This window comes from Aspergillus tanneri, assembly GCF_003426965.1.
Source record: "Aspergillus tanneri strain NIH1004 chromosome Unknown AapTan_1_pilon_pilon_pilon, whole genome shotgun sequence".
Classification (NCBI taxonomy): domain Eukaryota; kingdom Fungi; phylum Ascomycota; class Eurotiomycetes; order Eurotiales; family Aspergillaceae; genus Aspergillus; species Aspergillus tanneri.
Window position 1 is genome coordinate 176,118 of NW_022984628.1, and position 20,481 is coordinate 196,598.

At 48.1% G+C, this 20,481-nt stretch overlaps 5 protein-coding genes across 5 annotated transcripts; 1 reads left to right on the top strand and 4 right to left on the bottom strand.

The window, feature by feature from the left end:
- Positions 1–434: 434 nt before the first annotated feature.
- On the bottom strand, positions 435–1,787 carry ATNIH1004_002130 (uncharacterized protein; the record flags this gene model as incomplete). Its single annotated transcript, XM_033566825.1, has 2 exons — positions 435–1,648; positions 1,697–1,787. 2 exons carry the CDS (start codon positions 1,785–1,787, stop codon positions 435–437), a joined length of 1,305 nt encoding a protein of 434 aa, XP_033428820.1.
- Positions 1,788–1,996: 209 nt separating this feature from the next.
- Positions 1,997–3,627, top strand: ATNIH1004_002131 (uncharacterized protein; the record flags this gene model as incomplete). The annotated part of the gene is made up of 2 exons (XM_033566826.1): positions 1,997–3,554; positions 3,602–3,627. 2 exons carry the CDS (start codon positions 1,997–1,999, stop codon positions 3,625–3,627), a joined length of 1,584 nt encoding a protein of 527 aa, XP_033428821.1.
- A 4,111-nt stretch (positions 3,628–7,738) lies between these two features.
- ATNIH1004_002132 (uncharacterized protein) lies at positions 7,739–9,513 on the bottom strand (the record flags this gene model as incomplete). Its single annotated transcript, XM_033566827.1, has 5 exons — positions 7,739–8,309; positions 8,369–8,491; positions 8,561–8,716; positions 8,981–9,398; positions 9,459–9,513. 5 exons carry the CDS (start codon positions 9,511–9,513, stop codon positions 7,739–7,741), a joined length of 1,323 nt encoding a protein of 440 aa, XP_033428822.1.
- Positions 9,514–10,521: 1,008 nt separating this feature from the next.
- Positions 10,522–14,828, bottom strand: ATNIH1004_002133 (uncharacterized protein; the record flags this gene model as incomplete). The annotated part of the gene is made up of 6 exons (XM_033566828.1): positions 10,522–10,922; positions 12,774–13,101; positions 13,157–13,445; positions 13,497–13,914; positions 13,977–14,635; positions 14,680–14,828. The coding sequence occupies 6 exons, from the start codon at positions 14,826–14,828 to the stop codon at positions 10,522–10,524; spliced, it is 2,244 nt and encodes a 747-aa protein (XP_033428823.1).
- A 3,018-nt stretch (positions 14,829–17,846) lies between these two features.
- ATNIH1004_002134 (cytochrome P450) lies at positions 17,847–19,665 on the bottom strand (the record flags this gene model as incomplete). Its single annotated transcript, XM_033566829.1, has 3 exons — positions 17,847–18,601; positions 18,651–19,260; positions 19,318–19,665. The coding sequence occupies 3 exons, from the start codon at positions 19,663–19,665 to the stop codon at positions 17,847–17,849; spliced, it is 1,713 nt and encodes a 570-aa protein (XP_033428824.1).
- Positions 19,666–20,481: the final 816 nt, after the last annotated feature.

Consider the following 20,481-nt stretch of genomic DNA (forward strand, 5'->3'; position numbering starts at 1 on the left):
GGGAAGGACCTCAAGAACTCCACCACCACACATAAATACAATCTATAACTTCAGATGGAAGATAAGACCCTTGAAGCTATATTGTTGATGCAAACACTGACGATTGATTGAAATACAACTGGCAGCGACATCCATATGCAGTACGATGTGGGAGGAAATAGAAAATCGCCCTGAACAGGAACCACGTGTAGTGTTGCCTCAGAAAGCAGGCCACAAATACTCGCATGGTGCCTTGTCTCTAAGGCGACAGTGCCACCAATCAATCGACAGAGGGAATGGGTGTATCTTGGAACAGGAGACTTCTCCTCGACGAAAAAGACGCTATAACTAATACTTCTCATACTGTATCTACAGTGGATGGAATTTAAATACTAGGATGCAATGTTTGCTATGGTCACTCGACGGCGGGACAAACCAGCTCAGGAAGACCCTTCTCAATCAACATTGGATAATGCATCCTGAAATCTCCGACACAACTCCACGAGTGTATGACCGGCCCATTCAAAGTCACTCATCTCCAGGTAGATCTGGCCACTGAGACGCACCCACCACTCGTCCTGGAAGGGAAACACTGGCAGGAAGGTGTGATAGTCTTCGATCAGTGTCTTCTGCATCCAATCTGTCGGGGTGGCTGGCTCTCCCTTCCAGGTAAGGCGGACACTGTACCCAGCTTGGATCGGCAGCCGCACGTTGACCAGGCAGCAGTCCGTGTGGGTGTGGGTGGCATTGTCCAACACCGTGGTCCCCAGGATTTCCGCCACGCGTCGCCCCCCCTCGCGTGCCAGGTTGGTGCAGTATGCGCGGATCCTGGACTCTCCCCCACAGACATGATGACGCCAGGCAATAGCGGCGGGAACGGTAAGGAAGGGAATATTGTCGAAAGTGCCGACAAAGGCAAAGTTACGCACGAAATCTGTCGGGTCGTCGCTGGTCGGGTCACGCGCCGATCGGGGGACGAATCCATTGCTAGTCGGTAGGGTGCTGCGCATCATCGCCTGATTGCGGTGCGGCACATAGAAGACGGCGCATCCACGCGGCGTAAATAGCCACTTGTGGCAGTTGCTCACCAGGAAGTCCGGGTCCAAGGCCGCGAGGTCCAGAGCGACATGGCCGACGCCATGGGCAGCGTCGATCAGACTCAGCACTCCCTCGGCGCGACAGAGGGCCGTTAACGCCTCAAAGGGTAGACGGATCCCCGGGTTCGAACAGACGGTGTCAAAGATGGCGATGCGCGGAGTGCGACCGGCGCGACGCGAGGCGTGGATGGCGTCGCGAAAGGCGGATACAAGGTGGTCGTCCTCAACGGGATAGTGGACACAGACTTCTCTAGTGCGCACGTGGTCGTTGTTGGACTCGCAAACATATTCGGTGGATTTGCCACAGGCACCGTAGATGACGTCTAGCTGGATGATCTCGTCGGAGTCGCACCAGTCAAGATTGCGCAGTACTGTGTTGACGCCCGTGGTGGCATTCATCACGAAGACGATGGTGGACACGGGCACGTTCAGGAAGGCAGCCATGGCGGCGCGCGATTCCTCGAGCAACACATCGTACTGGTATTTGAGAAACGCACAGGGACGCTCCTCGCATTGGGTGCGCAGCTCGTCGGCCTTCTGGCGTATGGCCATGGGGAAAGTGCCGAAGGATCCTGCATTGTTAGAGTAATATCCATAAAGAATAGTATAAAAGGACATACCATGGTTGAGATTCCGATATCCCGGGGCAAACGAGAAGTATTTTCTCATCTCATGCCCCAACGGGGTGGCACTTTCCTCGAGGGAGAACATAGTGAGAGGTTGAGAGGTAAAAGGAATGTTGGATGCGATGATCGAAGACAACCGTGAGATCCTTTGTACCACGGTCTGCCAATCATTGATCTGCCCGCATTACTTGAAGCCGTTCCCCTCCCTTGGCAGCTTATATGTAGACAGTCTATATCATACTGGGTAGTTATATATGCCCTCCAGAAGAGATGCAGTCTAATAAAGAGTTCACCATGTCCGAATTAAAACCCCAACCCCTCCAGCAGAACAACGTGGGCACACTGCAGCGTCGACTCAAGTCGCGCCATGTGCAGTTCCTGGCATTATCTGGTGCTATTGGCACCGGACTGTTTGTCGGAATGGGCCAGGTTCTTTCGCTGGCTGGTCCCCTGTCCGCTGTGCTGGCGTATGCCATCACCGGCGTCAACCTCTACGCTGTCATCAACAGCATGGGCGAGATGGCTACCTGGCTGCCCCTGCCCGGTGCCGTTCCCGTCTACGCAGCGCGGTTTGTCGACGAGGCGCTGGGGTTTACTCTGGGCTGGAATTATTGGTATCAGTTCGCCATTGGCGTGCCCATTGAGATCAGTGCCGCTGCCTTGGTGCTCGACTACTGGCCCAACGGCGTCTCGTCTGCCGTGTGGATCACTATCCTGTATATGACCATCTTCCTGTTCAACTGTCTGCCTGTGCGTGTCTACGGCGAGCTGGAATTTTTTCTGGGCTCTATTAAGCTGCTGACCATCGTGGGGCTGATGATCTTGATGTTTATTATTACCCTGGGCGGGGGCCCAAACCACGACCGTATTGGCTTCCGATACTGGAAGAACCCCGGTCCCATGCTAGAATACCTGGAAACAGGGGCCTTAGGACGCTTCCTGGCCTTTTGGAAGGTGTTTATCCAGGCGACCTTCAGCTACGGGGGGAGCGAAATGGTCGTCGTGGCCGCCGGCGAGACGGAGAACCCGCGACGCAACATCCCCAAGGCAGTGCGGCGTATCTTCTGGCGCATCGCCGTCTTCTATGTGGGCAGTGTCTTCCTCGTCGGTTTGTGCGTCTCTCCGCATGATCCTCGCCTACTGAACGCAATCAAGCACGGCGCCCAGGGGGCGGCGGCCAGTCCCTTCGTCATAGCCATCGCCCACAGCGGCATCCGCGTGCTGCCCTCCATCATCAACGCCGTGATCTTCTCCTCGGCGCTCTCAGCGGGCAACTCGTTCTTCTACGCCTCGACGCGCATCTTGTACGCCACCTCACTCGACGGCAAGGCGCCACGTGTGCTGCAGTTCGAGCGGTTCGGTGTGCCGTACGCCTGTGTTGGGGTGACAGCGGCGCTGAGTCTGCTGGTCTATCTTAACGTGTCCGCCAGCGCTGCCGAAGTTTTCTTCTGGATTAGCAATCTTAGCTCCGTCAGCACATTAATCGTCTGGGCCTCTGTCGCTCTGACCTACACACGGTTCCATCGTGGGCTACGCTATCACGGCATCCCCCGAACGGGCCTGCCCTTCCGCAGCCCTTTCCAGCCGTATATGGCGTACTTTGCCATCGTCTTCTCATGTACCGTCGCCCTGTTTAACGGGTTCGACGCTTTCTTCCCCGGCCGATTTAGTGCCAAGTCGTTCGTGCCGCCCTATGTCGACATTCCCATCTTCGCTGCCTTGTTCCTGGGATATAAGCTGGTGAAGCGCACGCGGTTCGTGCGCCTGCATGAAATGGATCTGTGGTCTGGCAAGGACGAGGCTGACCGCCTGGAGTCGCTGTGGGAGGAACCAAAACCGCGTAATCTCCTAGGTATATGCCATACTATGCTGGGATGGGATGCAGCTAACGAGATACAGAGAGGATATGGTTCTGGATTGCTTAATGGAATTCAACGGGATGGGAGTGAACTTATGGACATATTGATTCTATTCTGCATTTCTATAGTCCAATCGACACGTTAATCTACGAGGTCGATGTCGACTGAAAACGTAGTAATTAAATCCATAACTGGCGAACACAACGAGTCTGAGAGTACACCAAACTCCTGAGGAACAAAAATCGCCGCAGAGTGGACAAGATTAACGAGATATACTATACTTAGTATGGCGAGAAGGTATACAACCCTTGCATAGGGTCTGTAAGTAAGTACTCCTATATAACCCCCCTCTATGTTCCAATAGATGTTGTTTAATGCAGAGGTAATAACTTTCATTCTAGCATGCTTGTCTAGAGGTAGTTTCAACAAGTATATCCATAGTGTTTTCAGACTAAAGCTCGTCTTTTCCAAACCACGTGGAATGTATAAATGTCACATTCAGATCCTTCAGAATTCTTGCGTCATATCTTATGCTACCTCAACCTCCTTCACATCGGGAACCTTTACCCCATCCGAGGTCGATTCATGCACCACGTCATCTCCATTAGCGGAAATATGAACAACCACGACATCCTAAAGAGAGCTGCGATCACCTCCACGGGAATCCCTTGGTTTCTCGGGCGAACAAATAAACCACAACCGTAGACACGAGGGGCAAGTCTATGAACGAATAGAAGATATTATTTTTTCTATACCAGACACCCGGTGGGACATCACCTATTACTAGAGACAGAAAATAAACATGTTCCTAATCGCCAGCGCCATGGGCATGGTGTACATGATAGTGGCCATGAAGTGCCTGAAGGTCACAATTCCCTTACCCCGTGAGCGGAATCTCCGCGGCCCAGACAAACTGAGTGGCGTCGTTCACAATCCCTAGCATATACTCGGCAGGATTTTCTTGGTCGTCGCATTTTCGGGCACCATGTAACTCAAGTAATCTAGCAAGGTGCGTGAATTCTGCCCGATAGGGCCAAAGTATACTGTCTTTCCGCCACGAGCAAGAAACAATAGCTGATCAAATTGTTGAAATAGCTTGTCAACATATATCCTTCCATCCTCATAGTTAACTTCACGTAGGGGGGTGTCACGCTTCGCAAGCAGGATCAATTGGTATTGTAGCGCGGCTTCATAGGCTTGATTCAACTCTAGGTGGACTATTCTGGAGTCCCTCTAGATGAGAAAGTAGTGCTCTTTGGACAATTCTTCTAAGCCATTTTGCAGATCGTTGCCTCCAGTGTCGGGAAATTTGTAGTAGCTTCGAGACTCGAAGAGGAACAGGACAATCACATATTTTGGCTCGTACGTACCATAAACGGAGAATCTCCATAGCTTTGCAGTGAAGGGATATCTCCGCCTTAACTTTCCATGGCGCCTTGGAGGTATGCTCCTCAATTCCGGCAGCAAATAGCACATCCTTTTCCACACCTGCCATCCGATCAGGCGTCCCTGGCGGACGCGGCTGGAGATCTAACATATCATCCGGAGAAAATCCAGAACTTGCTGCCTCCTCGGGCTCCACAGTGTTTGTATGAGGTATATCAGTTTGTGCTTGGACCGAATTCTAGGAGACAGCAAGGGTTTCTTGTCCCGACTGGTTGAATTCTGTCGTACTCTTTGTGGACTGCACCCCCACGAACATACTGTACAATGGTTCCTCGCTAAAAAAAGGGAAGAAGATTACTCTTGAAACGGCGGAGGAAGTGGGATACTCAGAGGGCGTTTGATCTGCGCTGTAGACTTTGTTAACAAAGAGACTTGCACGGTCATGGAGGTGCTTATTTTGCCAGGGAGAATTGAACCCCCCTGGCGGGCCTTTATATCGAGATGACTAGGAGTAAGTACTGGACAACCAACCGAATCAGCTTTGACAGGAGAGTGCTGACGAATGCCGGCCTTAAAATTCCGTGCAACTGTTTGTATTCTCCCATTATCAACGCGATAGAACTCCTCTTCGCAAATGGCTCTGATTATCTTCTTAGTAGTTGACTTGCTATTCTTTATACCCAGAAACTCTATGCTCCGTTTACAAGAAAACTGTAGCCGATTTGCCAACGCAGCCATTCCGCTCAGGGAGGAGAAATCCTTTTGACCATGTATAATGGCTGCTGATTCTTTTCCTTTGTCTTTCCGGGGCCGGGTGAAATGTCTTAGGGCATATAACCAAAGTTGGGATTGTGAGCAGATTATGCTACAGCCCTGAAGTCTGCCCTTCTTCAACTTTCATTTCAGGATCTAATGTCTTGTATTTCACATTCCAATGTCTTACCTTAACGTGAGATATTGTGCACACCCTATCATTCCGCTGATCCAGACTAGCCTGGACGGCCGTTATAATTAGATGATCATTATTATGGATAGGTTGTATTGTATCCATGCTTCGTTTCGTTTTAGTCTGTTTACGGATGGCTAGAAGTTAAAATAGCCGTTCTGATAAATATGCTTTGGCTTCGTATGCATAGCTGGCTACATAGACACTTGTATCGTTGTTGATCCACACATATACAGGAGTGAGTGGGGCATATCAAACTTATCCCATGCTTTATGGTTAGTTTTTGGCTTCTTGGCAGCAGGGTGGACGTGCCAGCGGGGTACTTTTAATTGAAAATATGACAAGGAACCAAAGAAAGAAACCAAAAATAGGACTGCTACATAACAGACTGGGGCGTGCCACGCGTCTCGCTTGTCTCGGAGCTTTACAACTCGAACCTAAAAAGTGGTAAAGGCCATCACACTGAGACAAACAATGTAGATCTAGACTACGCGAGGCTGTAGTACTCTAAGTCTCGCATGGAAAGTCAAGGGCCAAGAACACATGGCAAGGGAGAAGAATTCCATTTGTTCTTCACTACCGGCAGGCGGCTTAGACTTGAGAACGTAGGTTTATCCCAGTCCCCAACAAGTATTTCACTATGTATAACTTACGAACCATTGCATCTAGTTGTGGACTTTGAAGAGTTGTGGGTTTTATTAATAGTTAGTCCTGGTTTCCCTTGGTTGTAGCTGGTTGTCAGTGGTTGTGAGAAGTTGTGGGGGATTAAACTGGTATGCAGTGGTTGGGAATGCATTCTTAGCTTATAATTGGACATGTTGTATCTTTTGTGGCAACCATTCCACAACCCTTTTAAATGGGATTATATAATTACATACCTTTCTCCACAGTCGCCAACCCTTCGACACCGTCGCACCAAAAAAAGGGTGGGCACGTAAGTACACCTTTCCCAGCTCGAAGCCTGCACGTCGTGATATATGAGAATATATGAGAGTTCCAGCAGTCTTTAATGTGTCCTAAATGAACGGGTACACCCATTTTGTGCGGCACCGTTCTGAAAGATCTCTGGACAAGAAAATTAGCCTTTGTCCATTAGTTCGTGCCATCAACTGTCGATCCTACTTCAGTGCAGTAAGAGAAGCTGGTGCGGTTTGCGAGTGTTCAATAACTTAAACACTATGATCCGCCATAATATCTAGCTCTAACAGCCTGATATTTGAACTGAAAGGGTTGGCTAAGATACTTTCCTCTGACGTTTAGTAATGCTTTTTTTTCATATCTCGTTCATTATACCGTATATCGAAGAAAGTAGCGTTATCCCCCTTCTTTCTCTCTACTAATTCCTCAGTCTCTGTATACTACGGTGGCAGCCTATACTCTTAGTCCCTCTCACATTCTCCCTCCGGAGCTAATCAGTCAAAGTTGTGCACAGGATCGTACTTATCGTCAATATCCCAGTCAACGTCCTGTGTCCCACCGCGTAATGTGGCTTATCCTGAGTGGTAGAACTCCACCTAAGTTCCCGCATCCAACGTGCATCGTGACCCCAGCGTAGCGTTGGGCTTGAGAGAGTCGCCGATATTATTGCCATTTCAGGTTACACTTTGCGGCACATTAGGGCATTTTCCGGACGCAGCGAAGAAGGTTCTTGTGTATTTGAGGCAGTTGGATGAGGATATAAGCACTATGAAGCTGATTATATAGCTTCTTCTGGTCTGAACTGATACATCCACCTTGCTAGCTGCCATACGCGGTGTTTACGGCTATAATAAACAATGCATCTAGGGCGGCCACAACGACAAATTAACGACGGCAAAATACATATACATCGCTTCGTCGGCGCCCTTATTTTGGCCGCTCCATCGAATAAGGCGGCGGCGCCTCATCCACCCCACTAACTCCTAACCCCTGTTGCTGTAGCTGTAACTGTTGCTGCTGCTGTTGCCATTCCCCTTGCCTGGCTTCACTATCCAACCCCTCCATCCGAACGCCGGCCGAAAGCCCTCGTGCCCCCTCTGCTTCATCCCCGCGCGCCTTTCTTCTAGCAAAACAAAGCCAAGTCCCGATCATCATGGAGAAGCCCATTATAATGGGGAGCAAGATAATAATAGCGGTTGGAACGTGAGGTCCTGTATCTCGGTCTGGAACTGATGCGGCGAATGTTGGGAATGATATATCCGGTGATGACCAGGTCAGGATTGAAAGGGGCGTTGTAGAGGCGACATGCGTTTGATCGGTCCCGGACGATGGATTTGAATCGCCCCTAACATGGGAGAATCTGTTGCTTGTACAGAATGCGGGCTCGTATGAGTAATGTAGTTTTCTGTATAGTTGGATGAGGCTTGAGGGGCAGTCGGATATGGTACTCGAGTCGATGTTCAATTCCTTGGCGGTGAAGATGTCTTCAAAGTTGATACTGCATTATTTGTTAACATATCTTCGTCATTTCTGTAAATAGGATGGGTTGGTATTAACGCTTCAAGTTCACCGGAGAGGTTTATAATTCCAGCATCCTGGAGACCCGAATATATCTCCACTGGCGACGATGCTCGAACGGTGATCGTGGCATTTGTCTGTTGTAAGCCGTTAAGATTGATCCTACGGACGGAAGACACGATGTCAGTAGGCATGCTCCAAGCCCGCTATGGGGAATCAGGTTTGCGGTACCCCGTGATATGCCCATCCAGCAAAAGCTCGCCATATAATTTGTCGAGCGAACTCAGGTACACCCCGGATAAGTCCGTGTAGTTGGCTTGCACTTCCATTCCCCCCGGATCTGGGCCCCCTGGTGAGCCTAGCACTTCAAGGTTGGGAGTTGAGAGACTGACACGATCGTTAGCACACGAAGGCATTAGGGGCTTGGGACCGAACAAACCTGCTTAGATACCCCCTGAAACTAGCCCAATGTGCATCCCTGAGCGAGGGAAGGTAGATCTCAAGCGGGTTGGGTCTATCGCTGATACTCCACGATGGATCCGTAACTATTGTCAAACTGCGAGTCACACTCTACAACGAGGGGAAGGATATATTACAAATCCTTAGCGCAAACCCCCAAAAATATAAAAAAAAGCGATGAAAATGGCTTACTTCGTCCAATACCCAGCCACAGAAATTATGTCTGCAATTTTCAAGCCCTCCATGTCAAACCACCCCTCCTCAACCCCCTGAATAAAGTACAGCTGCTCCATGCGCTCAACCCGCGGTAACCGCAGTTTCTTTAGCCCCCAGGTCTGGGGAAGATAAATGCCTTCGATATATAGCAGATCAAGCATCTCGATGCCGTTCATGCGGTGCGACTCCTCGTAGACCGCCATCGAAATAGACCCGGTGATATTGGTGACGCCATTTAGGACGAAGGATCCCGAGAATGTGCTCTTGATGAAGATGTCGCCGATTATTGTTGTGCAGTCGCTCAATACGCTTAGGTCCTCGGGTGTGGATAATGTGAGGCGGGCGTTGTCGGAGTTGGAGTTGGGGTGTGTGTGGCATTCAGGGGCAAATGTGCCTTTGAAGAAGGGATTAGCAATGAGAGGCTTTAAAGGTTATGACATGTCAATATACATACTGGTAGGGAGAGTCCCGACCACCAGGTACAGCGCGAGAGTCTTAAGTGAGATCATCTTTATTACACAGAATCATGCATCGCATTCTTGCAAAGCGTGTCATTCGAGTTCTTGCATTTGGATAGTCAGGCAATTTACGTATCTGATGGGGACTGACAGGTTTTATATATGGACGAGTAATGGCATGTCTCTCTACCCTCATTAATTGAATTAATTCAGGAGAAATTCGTTGGTCACGCTCCCCGTCGGGCACCATGGACGGGGCAGGGCAAAGGATAGTTATTTTGGCCAAGCGCTGTCCGGCAAGCCCTCTTTGGTTGAAGAAGAATCTTTGCACAGAACTGGGCCTATAAGACTAACAGAAGCCTTCTTTGGCTGTTTCTTGGTATTGTGCGACTAACTACATTGGGTGCGGCTGTGTCAGGAAGATGGCGCCGACAGCGGGCCTTTCCACGAGTAGTGCTACTCTGTTGATATCATGCCTGAGACTGTTGAATATTAACATCTATGTGTGGGCGCAGCTCGCAGGTTCTCTCTATTTTGCTAGTTCACGTGAAAAACCGGGATCGTAGCAGGAGATACAGGAACAGCACCAGTTCTCTTCCTGGCATGGAGTACCGAGTGCCAACCCATTTTGCTGAACGTTCTCCCAACATATCTCTAGATCCGCCCATAAATCCTTTTAGGAAAGCTAAACATCAATACAGACATAGCAATTCACCCACAAACTTGTACAAGATGCATCAATCTCAATATTCCACTCCCGGAACTGAGCAAGCGTGATCCCCGCCGCATTGTCGATCGTGTAGCAACAATCACGCGACTTGACCTTGTAGAACTTGCTACAGTTGCTCACTGTACCGGACATCTGCGGCTGCCCCTGGGTGTCGGCTCGGCTGTTGAGGTCGTTGTCGCTGCGCCGGGGTCGTGTACGCAAACATCGTAGTCTAGCCAGAGGTGGAGCATCCTATCATGACAGATGGGTTGGCACTTAGAAATAGTTATGCCGGATGTTTTAGTGGATGCATGGAGACATACTTTCGTCGATAGTGGGGCTCCAGGCCTTTAATTGCGCGTCTGCGATGCCGTACTAGGGTCCAATGGTATCGCACTGGTCGCCGGAGGCAACGAAGTGGAACTTGTCGCAGTTCGACTGTAAGCCAGGCTGAGTTGGCCGGGTTCAGGCGAGGAGGTGGTAGTCGTGGACTTCGACGTAGTGGAAGCCGTCGTGCTCGAAGGCTGCGGGTCGTCCGTGACGGTGCCGATCACGCAATAGCTCTGTCCAGCCGTGAGGTTAGGACAGGAAGTACCAGGATTCAACACCTTAAGTCTGTCAATGGTCTGTCCCCAGGTTGAAGCGAAGGACTCGCAGGTGTCTCTGCTGGAGGCTGCCACAGAAAAGTTGCAGACAACGCTGGCGGACAGCAACCGCGGGAGCAATCCTAGGATAACAGCGGTCTTGTAACCTATGTCTTTTATTGATTATTTGACTTCTTTTTTTATTTCTTTTCTTTTGAGAAGGTAGCGGAGACAAAAGCGAAGTTGTACTATTGATCTGGTTGTACCTGCAGTCGCTGGCCCGCTCTTATATCCATACCAGTGCCAGTATGTCCTCTGGCGGGGTTTACCGTCCACGTAACCGGTAAATCGAACTACCGACTACTCGAGCATTTCTTACTACACGGCCCTGAGGGGGCTTGAAGCTAGCTGGAACAGTAATGTACACCACCCTGCTTGACTCGCAGGACGCTAGCAACTGCTATCTCAGGCATGCCGATGCCGGAAATCCGTGTCGGACTACTTACTACGGCCTAAGGCCCTAGAAAGTATATTAAATCACATTGCATCATGAGCTTAAAAGCCAATATCAAAGTTTGTAGCTATTAGGGTAATCGAGTTTATAACTACTTACTAGCAACATATATAGTACCTACTATGTCCGTATGTCTTGATAATATCTATCATAGATGAGCTCTCAGAATCTTGACAGTCTATATATTGAAGCTGTCTACGTATAATGACTAACAGGAAAAGTCTCTGATTGCTCCCTTTTTTTGCTTTTTTTTAATAACATAAGTGCACATAACGTAAATAAGCTTTGCAGTCGACTTTATTCCTTCAGGTTCTGAACATAGCAAGGGGCCGCAATAGAACAAACATCGTAGAATGTACACAAGTATTGCTAGATAGGGCTCTCCAGCTAGAAAAATTACTAAATAATCTCTTAAGGTAGCCATGGGTAAAAGTAGCTAAGTATTATGAGGGGCTCTGTCCACGACACTCTGCAGCCATGAGTGTATCCTTGAAGCACACACACGTACAACATCGATACGAAAGCGCATGCCAGACAGAAAACTGGTGGGTCTGGTCAGATCCGATGTGACCCACACGTGCAAGCCCGAAGGGTCCGTTTCGGCCATGGACCCACCCCGACATACATTCCAGGTCCACCTCGCTCTCAGCATTGCGTCCACAGATGCAAGCAGACCTCGCTATGTCACTGTCAGATAAAGCAGATATACCATTATTATGTGCAAATTGTAACAGCGCTTTTTGTGGTCTAGTGGCGCATTGCATAAGCTATGGGTTCCGTGCAGCCATTGTAGCGAACAGGGAAGAGAGGGGGCGAAGCTATACCAGCTACACGGAAGTAGTCTACGAAGGAACAGAATGCGGGCATGACACTCTATTGTCAATCTTACTGTATCTCTATCGTATGCAGGATGTGTATAATGCCTAAAGTATTCAGAGGGTGTGGTCCACGAAGCCTGTGTGGGATTCCAAGGCGCTAGATAATTAAGCTAAGTGGTCACCTATCCTCTTTGCAGTCATTTTGTAAGTTCTCTAAAGCTTCGACTTTGTTTCCAGCGCTCAGATCACTACTATTTCGCAAACATGTCTGTCGTTGTATCCGCGACTGCCAATTTCGTCCAAGGACTTCATTATAATCATAGCCCTTTCATGCTGTGCGCCGTTTTGGCTTTTATCTATGGGCAACTTACTAATTTATCGGCAACAATGTGTGTAGATGACTCAGCGGTTCTTTAGGAACTAGTTATGCCTGCCTTGTCCGAGGATTTGCACCACAATGTTCTATTTGTATCGATGTTGTAATTAGTGCCGTTCAAATGTATTTAATTTAGACGGCGTATATTTCCACTCCTTAGTGGCAATGGCTTAAGAAACTAGTATCTGGACTATATGCATGGATGATTGTCAAAATATATTCCAGTCGTTATTAATACACCCCGAATCAGCATCTATAGCCCAGCTTGCAAGCTCGGAATTGAGATTAGCAAAACCATCAATGTTCATACAATCAACCCCGAAAAAATTTGTGGCAGCTAAATTAGGACTTGTGCTTAAATCTCTAGAAATGTCTGCAGGTACTGTGGTCACAGGAGGTGCAGGTCCTTCTAGAATATAGTCAAGCTTGCGTGAAAAGACTGTTGCGGCTTCTCTGCAGAACTTGTAGTTGATGTCACTGGGACTGCACACAGTCTCGAGTTGAGATATAAAAACAGCTAGGCGCCGTATCAGGAGCGGCCTATTTGAACCTGACGGTAAGCTTTGAGTCGGGTCGGAAGAAACAGCTTGTAATAATTCTGTGAGTACCGCAGCGCAGCACAACCCATATGACAGAAACTGAGGGCCCAAGATTAGCAATGGAGATAATTTGCAGGAAATAAAGGCGACATACAATACCGGGAAGATCACGTGGGGTGAACCCAGCGCTGTTGCGCATGCTTGCCATGTGTAAAACAGTCTCAAGCATCGTCCATGATACTTGGAAGATCTCTGGAGGATTTGACCGGATATTTTTGTCGATTATGCGGTAGATTTGGAAATCAATGTAAAGGTAGGTCAGGTATACTTTTGCAAGCATAAGACACACCGCTGAAGAGCCGTTCGGTGGCAAATTGTCCTGGCTATATCTGAGGTGGGACGGTAAGGAATTCCAAGTTGTATGACAAAGATCAGAAAGGTTCCTAATAATTGTTACTGCCGTATTACTATCAAAAATTCTTTTATAGCCATACCTTAATTCGGCCTCAGTAGTAGTCTGGCGTGATCGAGGTTGGTATTCTTCGACTTTTTCCCGGAACTCTCCAAGCATGTAGCGTATACGAGCCCAAGATGTGCTTCTATAGCCCTTAAGATTCCAGCCATCCTCTGTCAATTTTCGTTGCTCTTGCGCGAGGATAGCCGGCGCAAAAAGAGCTTCGTCCGAAATATCGAGGGGTGGCTTGCAGTCAATATGCCGCCTAGATATCCGAGGCGGTCGGTCAAAGACAGTTGAGAAGACCTTATCTATATGGTAAGCAGTTGCAAATATCCTCCTTCGGCATTCTATCAGAAAGAATGGTGTTGTTTCACTAGAATATGTTGCTTCACGATGGAGCCCCAAGGCGAATATGTCTGTTGCCAGTTCGCCCATTCTTCGCCAGACATCCAAGCCTGAAAATGATCATAGTTAGGACGAGGGATGTTTGTATGTGAAATTTAAGCTAGACACTTACTTGCTTCCCCTTCAATAAGCGTCATAAGCTGCAAATTGTCATAACCAAGCCAAATGATGACATCATTTGGCTGTGTTGCGAGGTCTCGAGCTAGTCGCAAGCTTAAATTGCTGCAGCGAACAAGTTTCTGAATGAAGTCATCCTTTACTTGTGTACCGCGGGCGAGCCGATATAGGGCGGAACGCGCTGAAAGGCTGCATAGAAAACCAACAGCTTCAACACACAATTTATCACCGGAGAATAAGGTGCAGAATCCCTCGACATCTAAGTTTGGTGCTATGGTAACGTCAGACGCAGATGACTTTAGTACAGCCTCATAAAACCCCAGGTCGCTACTGCGATTTGCAAATGTCGAGCTGTTTCGAATTGCTGTAATGAGGCCAAGGATGAGTTGCTCTGGCACAAGCGCGGTTTGGCTGAAAGAAAAGTACTCGTCTATCAGGTGTTCAATATCAACGAGGGATTCCAACAAGGAGAGGATCTCTCCTGCAGTTGTTATATGTTCGAAAAACGCAGGCCTATCATCAGTCTTTATCATGGAAGCCTGCGACGTGCTTTTACGGTCGCCCATGATAAATGGCCATGTTTGGAACCTGGGCGCTGTTTTTGCTTGTATACAAGCTGTGGTATTGCGGCTTTCCAGAATAGAATCGTCGTCGCTAGTCGCAAGACGTGTGCTCGGACTAGTACGTGACAGTGAGACCTGACAACCCCGGGGCTTTGTGAGAGGCGCAGGATGGTACCAGCACCACGTCTCGAGTCCTCGGCGTTGGCAAGAACCGCAGGTGGGCTTTTGATGGTCGCACCGTGTCTTGCTCTTGCGACACGGCTCACAAGAGGCTTGGGAGCCATTACGTCTTCGGCTAGCAGTCGACATGCTCAAATTCAGCAGAATTGCTGAAAGAGAAAATAAACATGGTTCTGCTGTATCCCTTCGCTGTTCCAGAGTAAGTGCAGCTTGGGCCGGCCGGCCTAATAAGCCTGACAGTGCCCACCTTAGGCCGAGCCGAGGTAGTTCTCGGCATGCGGCGTCGGACTAGTCGGACTAGTCGGACTAATGCACTTGACAGCATTTTCTCGAATAATATGGCTGTATGTGGTGTTGGAACATCGGGTTAGCCCTCCGCTCCGGGTGCCGGTCTGCACTGTCATAGTCAGCACCTGTTATGTATTTAGCCTAGTTCGTGGGTGCCTCCGTACCCCCTGAACCCCAGACTCCTTCATGCTTCCAACAGAGGGGGTAAAAGCCTACACGCAACCTATCACTAGTGACTCCCTATCACCAGTGGCTAGCTGCCATTAGTGACTAGCTATCGCTAGCAAAGCTGAGGACGGTGAGCGGGAAGAAGGTAAGATTAAGATGCCAGCTGAAAAGTAATATCTGGAAGAAAATATATCGTATTGTGCCCGGGCTGATTGTACGATGTAGTTTGTCTAGGTCCTGCATATCCCCCTTTCTTAATTCACTTGAAAGTTGGTCGCCGCATGAAGTATGACAGGGCCGTAGGACGGCGTAGGGAGTGTGGTGTAGGAATACAACTAAGAGTAATAGTTCATCCTTAAAAAAGGCCACGACCTCTTAGCTTCTTGTTGGTCTTAGCGGTCTTTCCTTCTATGTTTTAGTACCATCTCTGCCTGCAGTTTGGTTTCATCTGCCCTAAAGCGGCAATAGCTTTCCTCTTATCTGTATTATACTTGCGTGGTCCTCCTTTAAAAGTATGATCCATGTCTAGAATCCATTCTTGCCTTTGTTAAAGGCCAAGATCGAGATTAAATAAAGTAATATTCTTAAGTTTAATAGCTCCGTGGTCTTCCAAGGAAGACAAGGTGTCTCTTCAGCGTTAAGCCAGCGAGCTTTCTTTAATCTGACCTTTTACTTCTCAAATACTTTCACGCAACTCTTAAATTCTTCTCCAATGCTTCAGATCACTTTCCAGGGCTTGTATGTCTGGAGCCGGGGAGATAGATCAAGATCTAGGTAAGAGAGTAGCTCGTGAAGGTTCCATTAATGTTGTGGAGTTCAGGGGAAGTGATGCGCAGGGAGCTATTCCATCAGCTACAGGCCAACTAGCCTAACTAGGATGTAGATGTCCTTCGGTCGAAACGCGAGGAATCGCAGTATCTCAACCAACTGAGCCTACTAAGTGGTTCCCTATATTCTCATTGAGGTGTTCAACTGTCTAAAGGATTCAGGGGTTGAATCGATCGTTACCAAGTCGGGCGGATTAGAGTGTTTCCGTAACATTTAAGGAATCGGAATGGTTCTGGCGAGACATAGTAATATCTTAGGTAGCTGAAAAGCAAGGATTAGAATGTGATAATTCTACTTGGCCGGGTATATTAACCAGTCAGCTAGGTAAAGTAGTAGAAGAATATCACTATATCTTATATCAAGATATATTCAAAACTAATTCTTGATCTCTTCTCCTTCGAATAGATTAAGATTATATAGTATGCCTATAGATAAGATGATACAGTCAATGAGACTATGACAATACATCAACTCGTCATTAAGATACTACCATAGCTTTGCGTCGCTGTATACTCAGATTATCTATAAGGGTTCAGGACCCGAGCTTAGCCGATTCTTGACCTATCCTTCACAGCCAGTTTGATCTCTTGGGCCAATGTCCCTATTGTCCCTGTTGTCCCTGTGGTTCCTACTAGACTGCGGCAAAACCATGGACAACCGCGGATAGCCAAAACCGCAACCGCAAACCACACTGTGGGCGGTTGTGGTTTTCACTTTGGAAAACCGCGGATTTTGCGGTTATCCATGGATATGTAAACATTGCAAACATAATAAAACTCGTGATTTTTGTGTGAATGCATAAATTATGCACTTTTCGTAGTATTTTTGGAGTATCTAGTATGTAATAAGTTTCCTGTATCTTTTAATTTAAAACCTTTAGAATACACTTTTAGACCAAATTCGATTTCTTTTTTAAGTCTCTAATATCACAGCTTATCAATCTCAAATCCCTTAGGTGGCTTAGGCCTCTTCCGAACCCTCCCTGACCGCGCCTGCGTCTTCTCAATAGGTATATCTAGAAATGAGAGACTATTATCAGCATTATTTATAGCTTTAAACGATCTTACTTCGGCACCGCTTCCGTCGTACCTGCTTAGTTTAAGCTGCAGGATGCGTGGTAGATAACTCTTTTTCTGCCTTATTATTAGATTCTGGTCTACATATAGTAATTTAGGAGCTCGATATTCTAATATCATTATATCAGTGCCGTGAGGTTCTGGTCTGATCCTAGCCCCACCAAAGTTAAAAAGTAATATTGCTTCCTTGGAACGCATGGGTCGTGAGAGATAGTCTATTTGGATAAGACCTGCTTGCGGGGTACGGGGGATGTGCATTCCTTGTCTTTAAGTTTTTATAATAGCTTATTATCGTACACTCCGAGGAGCATATCGCCTGGGTGCACGTCTATAAAGCGTTAGAGGAGCTATAACCAATAGGGGCAATATGAACAGCAGGGATAATAAGGACAATTAGCCTGAGAGGTTAAAGGGCTCACTGTTTTAACCAGAATAGGTGTATCTTCATATTAAAAACAAGAGTATGTAACGCCGCATAAGTGTCATCTAATATGCTAGAATTGGTTAAAAAAGCAAGAGTTATGCTAGTGCGGTTTCCTTGCGGTTGTGGTTTTGACTATGATACCCAAAACCGCGGTTTTGCCGCAGTCTGGTGCGAGTTGTATGAACAAGAAAAAAAATCAACCTAAGGATAAACACTAAGGATGGGCTGAACTATGGTCTGAATTTCAAGGAACCAAGAACCTTTACTAATGATTTGATAACCAGTACTCTGTCAATTTAAATGAAACCAAAATGAAAGACCATCACAAGCTCGTTACGTTATTTCTTCACTCCCCCCTTAACACCCCCATCGGCATCTACGTGAACCCCCCTTAACACATATCCATCCTCCTGCGCCTGTGCCCATGCCTTCTGGATCACCTCCGACCTCTCACGGGTTCTCTCCAGAATCCGAATCGAGTACTGCTTCGGTACTCGAATCGCCCCCTCCATGAAGCCCTCGTCGCTAATATCCAATGGCTCCTCCTTCCCGTCTTCCCCTATAGGAGGCCGAAACTCGTACGCCCAGATAATATTCGACACAGCCAGGAACAGCCCGTTCTCAGCAAGATGAATCCCCGGACAAATACGGCGCCCCGCACCAAAGGTGAAATGATCGCGTGCCATGATGTCTGCGCCTGCTGCATATACAGCAGACCGGTGCGGGTGGTTCAAATACCGTTCTGGTTTGAATTTAAAGGGTTCGTCGAATCGTGCCGGATCCCAGTGTAGATGGTTGATATTTGCTAAGAGGATTGTGCCCTTGGGAATTGTATGATCCTGGTATTTAATGTCTGCACCTGCCATGCGGCGGAGACCAGTCGTCGCCACAGGACACAGGCGCAGCGTCTCTTTGATCAGCGCGCGGATGTAAGGCATGTTGGGCTCGTCATCAAGAGTCGCCATGCGGTTGTTCCCTAAGACGCGAGTTACTTCATCATGTGCGGCTGCCTGGGCTTCGGGGAATGTGGCCAGGTAGCGGATCATGCCGTTCAGGGCGCTGGCGGTTGTTTCAGCGCCAGCTTCAGGCACAGCTGTTGACATTAGATTGTATATTCTGGAGTATGGGGCGGGAAAGCCTACCACTGGCCAACCAGCTCATCGTCTCCTCCTCGAGACCATAATCGCGATAATTGGACTCCATGAGATCCTTAGCAAAGCATTCTGGGGCATTACCCTGCGCTATACGTTCTTTAAGATTATTCCAATGCCTCATCTTAGCACTGTGCATTTTCTCAGCCATCCACTTGGCCTTAGGCCATGAGGGGAACAAGAATCGAGGCAGCCAGTTTAGTGGCGGAAACACATCAATCCAAAATACTCCTGGTCGAAGAATAATAGATAACATACGCATGTTCCCATACACATCACGGACCTCCTGGCAGTCCCATTTGGGAATGCGAAGCCCGTATGCCGATGTCATAACAATAGAGAAAGTCATTCTGCGAATGTGCATGTAGAAGTCAGTGCTACTATTCTTGCCTGCTTCGCGGGACAGGTCAGAGAGTAGCTGCTTAATTTCAAATTCCTGGCTGGGAATGAATGCCGTTGATGCCCGAGGGCTTAACAGCTGCTTGAGGTAGGCATGTAGACGCTTCCATTTTTGACTGTACGTCATGGCAAGCACGCCGTCGCCGCGAAGACAGAACTCTTGCGCAATTGGCAGTGGCACCTTGTCTGAGGTGACAGCTGCCTGGAATTTATTACTTTGTTGGTTCTACACAGATATATACGTGATTGATGCACGTACCTGTCTATCGAAAACCTCTTTCACAGCGCGGGGGCTGTTGAAAAACACCCAGTCATACCAGCCAATTCGGGCCTTGAATATATCTCCGTACTGTGCAGTCCACTTGTTCAACATCTCCCGTGGTCGGGCGGGCAAGTCCAGTCCGATCCCAATCAAAGGCCAGCCCGACGGTCCAGGGATACCTGTCATGCTAGTCCTGGGATACCGAGCAGCGAACAGTAGCAGCTGAGAGATAAAAAAGGCACAGACAAAGCCAACAAGGGTGGAAGGCTTCCACATGGCAGCTACCACTGAAGGAGGAAGCTGCAAGTCGAGGGTTTTCAGATTGTACATGTTGAACAGCAACATACTGAATATCTCATGTAACTGGGGCTAGGGATAACTTTAGAAATCTCAACCTTTAGAAAGTGGGAATGAATGAGAAACACATGAAGTATTAGAGCAAGACGTCCAGTCGCTTTATTTAAATTATCCACGACACAGCCTGAGAGGTGGTCTAGTACCAACTTCCGAGGCCCATGGATGCCCATGAATCTAAAATGTCTTGTGATACTCGTCTGGCCTCAGAGAATGACCCATAGGTCAACCAATGCCACGGCCGTGATTCGCACACCGTGATGCGGGTTATCCATCGGCAGACCTGGTATTCACTCCATCTCTACCACCTACTAGATTAAGACTCATCTCCGAGACTAGCCTGTCTTGTCACCAACCTGGACCCTAAAATGTGACATCAGATGGTTGATATTTTGATCTACTAGCATGTAACAAGATTTATTCTGGCAAATATGAGAGTTACATTATGACATTCTCCTGGTTATCGGAACTAAAGCAGAGACAGGCTTACCTATTGAAGTTACCGACATACACAAGACCTTGTCGAGGGAAGTACAGAGTGCATATACATAGTTGTCGTTGCGTAAATAGTGATGATTGGACATCTTGGTTGCTTGCAGAGGAAGGGTGACCTAAGGATATGGCTCTGTGGGGATACGAAGGTGGCATGCACTGGTTGCTGTAGACTGGATCTATGCAGCAGGATCGCAAGCTACCTGGTGATACTCCTGTTGGCTGCCGGTGCATTTGGATAGGAGGTGTAGAAATATGTAGGCGTATATAATAGATGTGGATGTATAGATTGTAACAGACGGTAAATCTACCCTG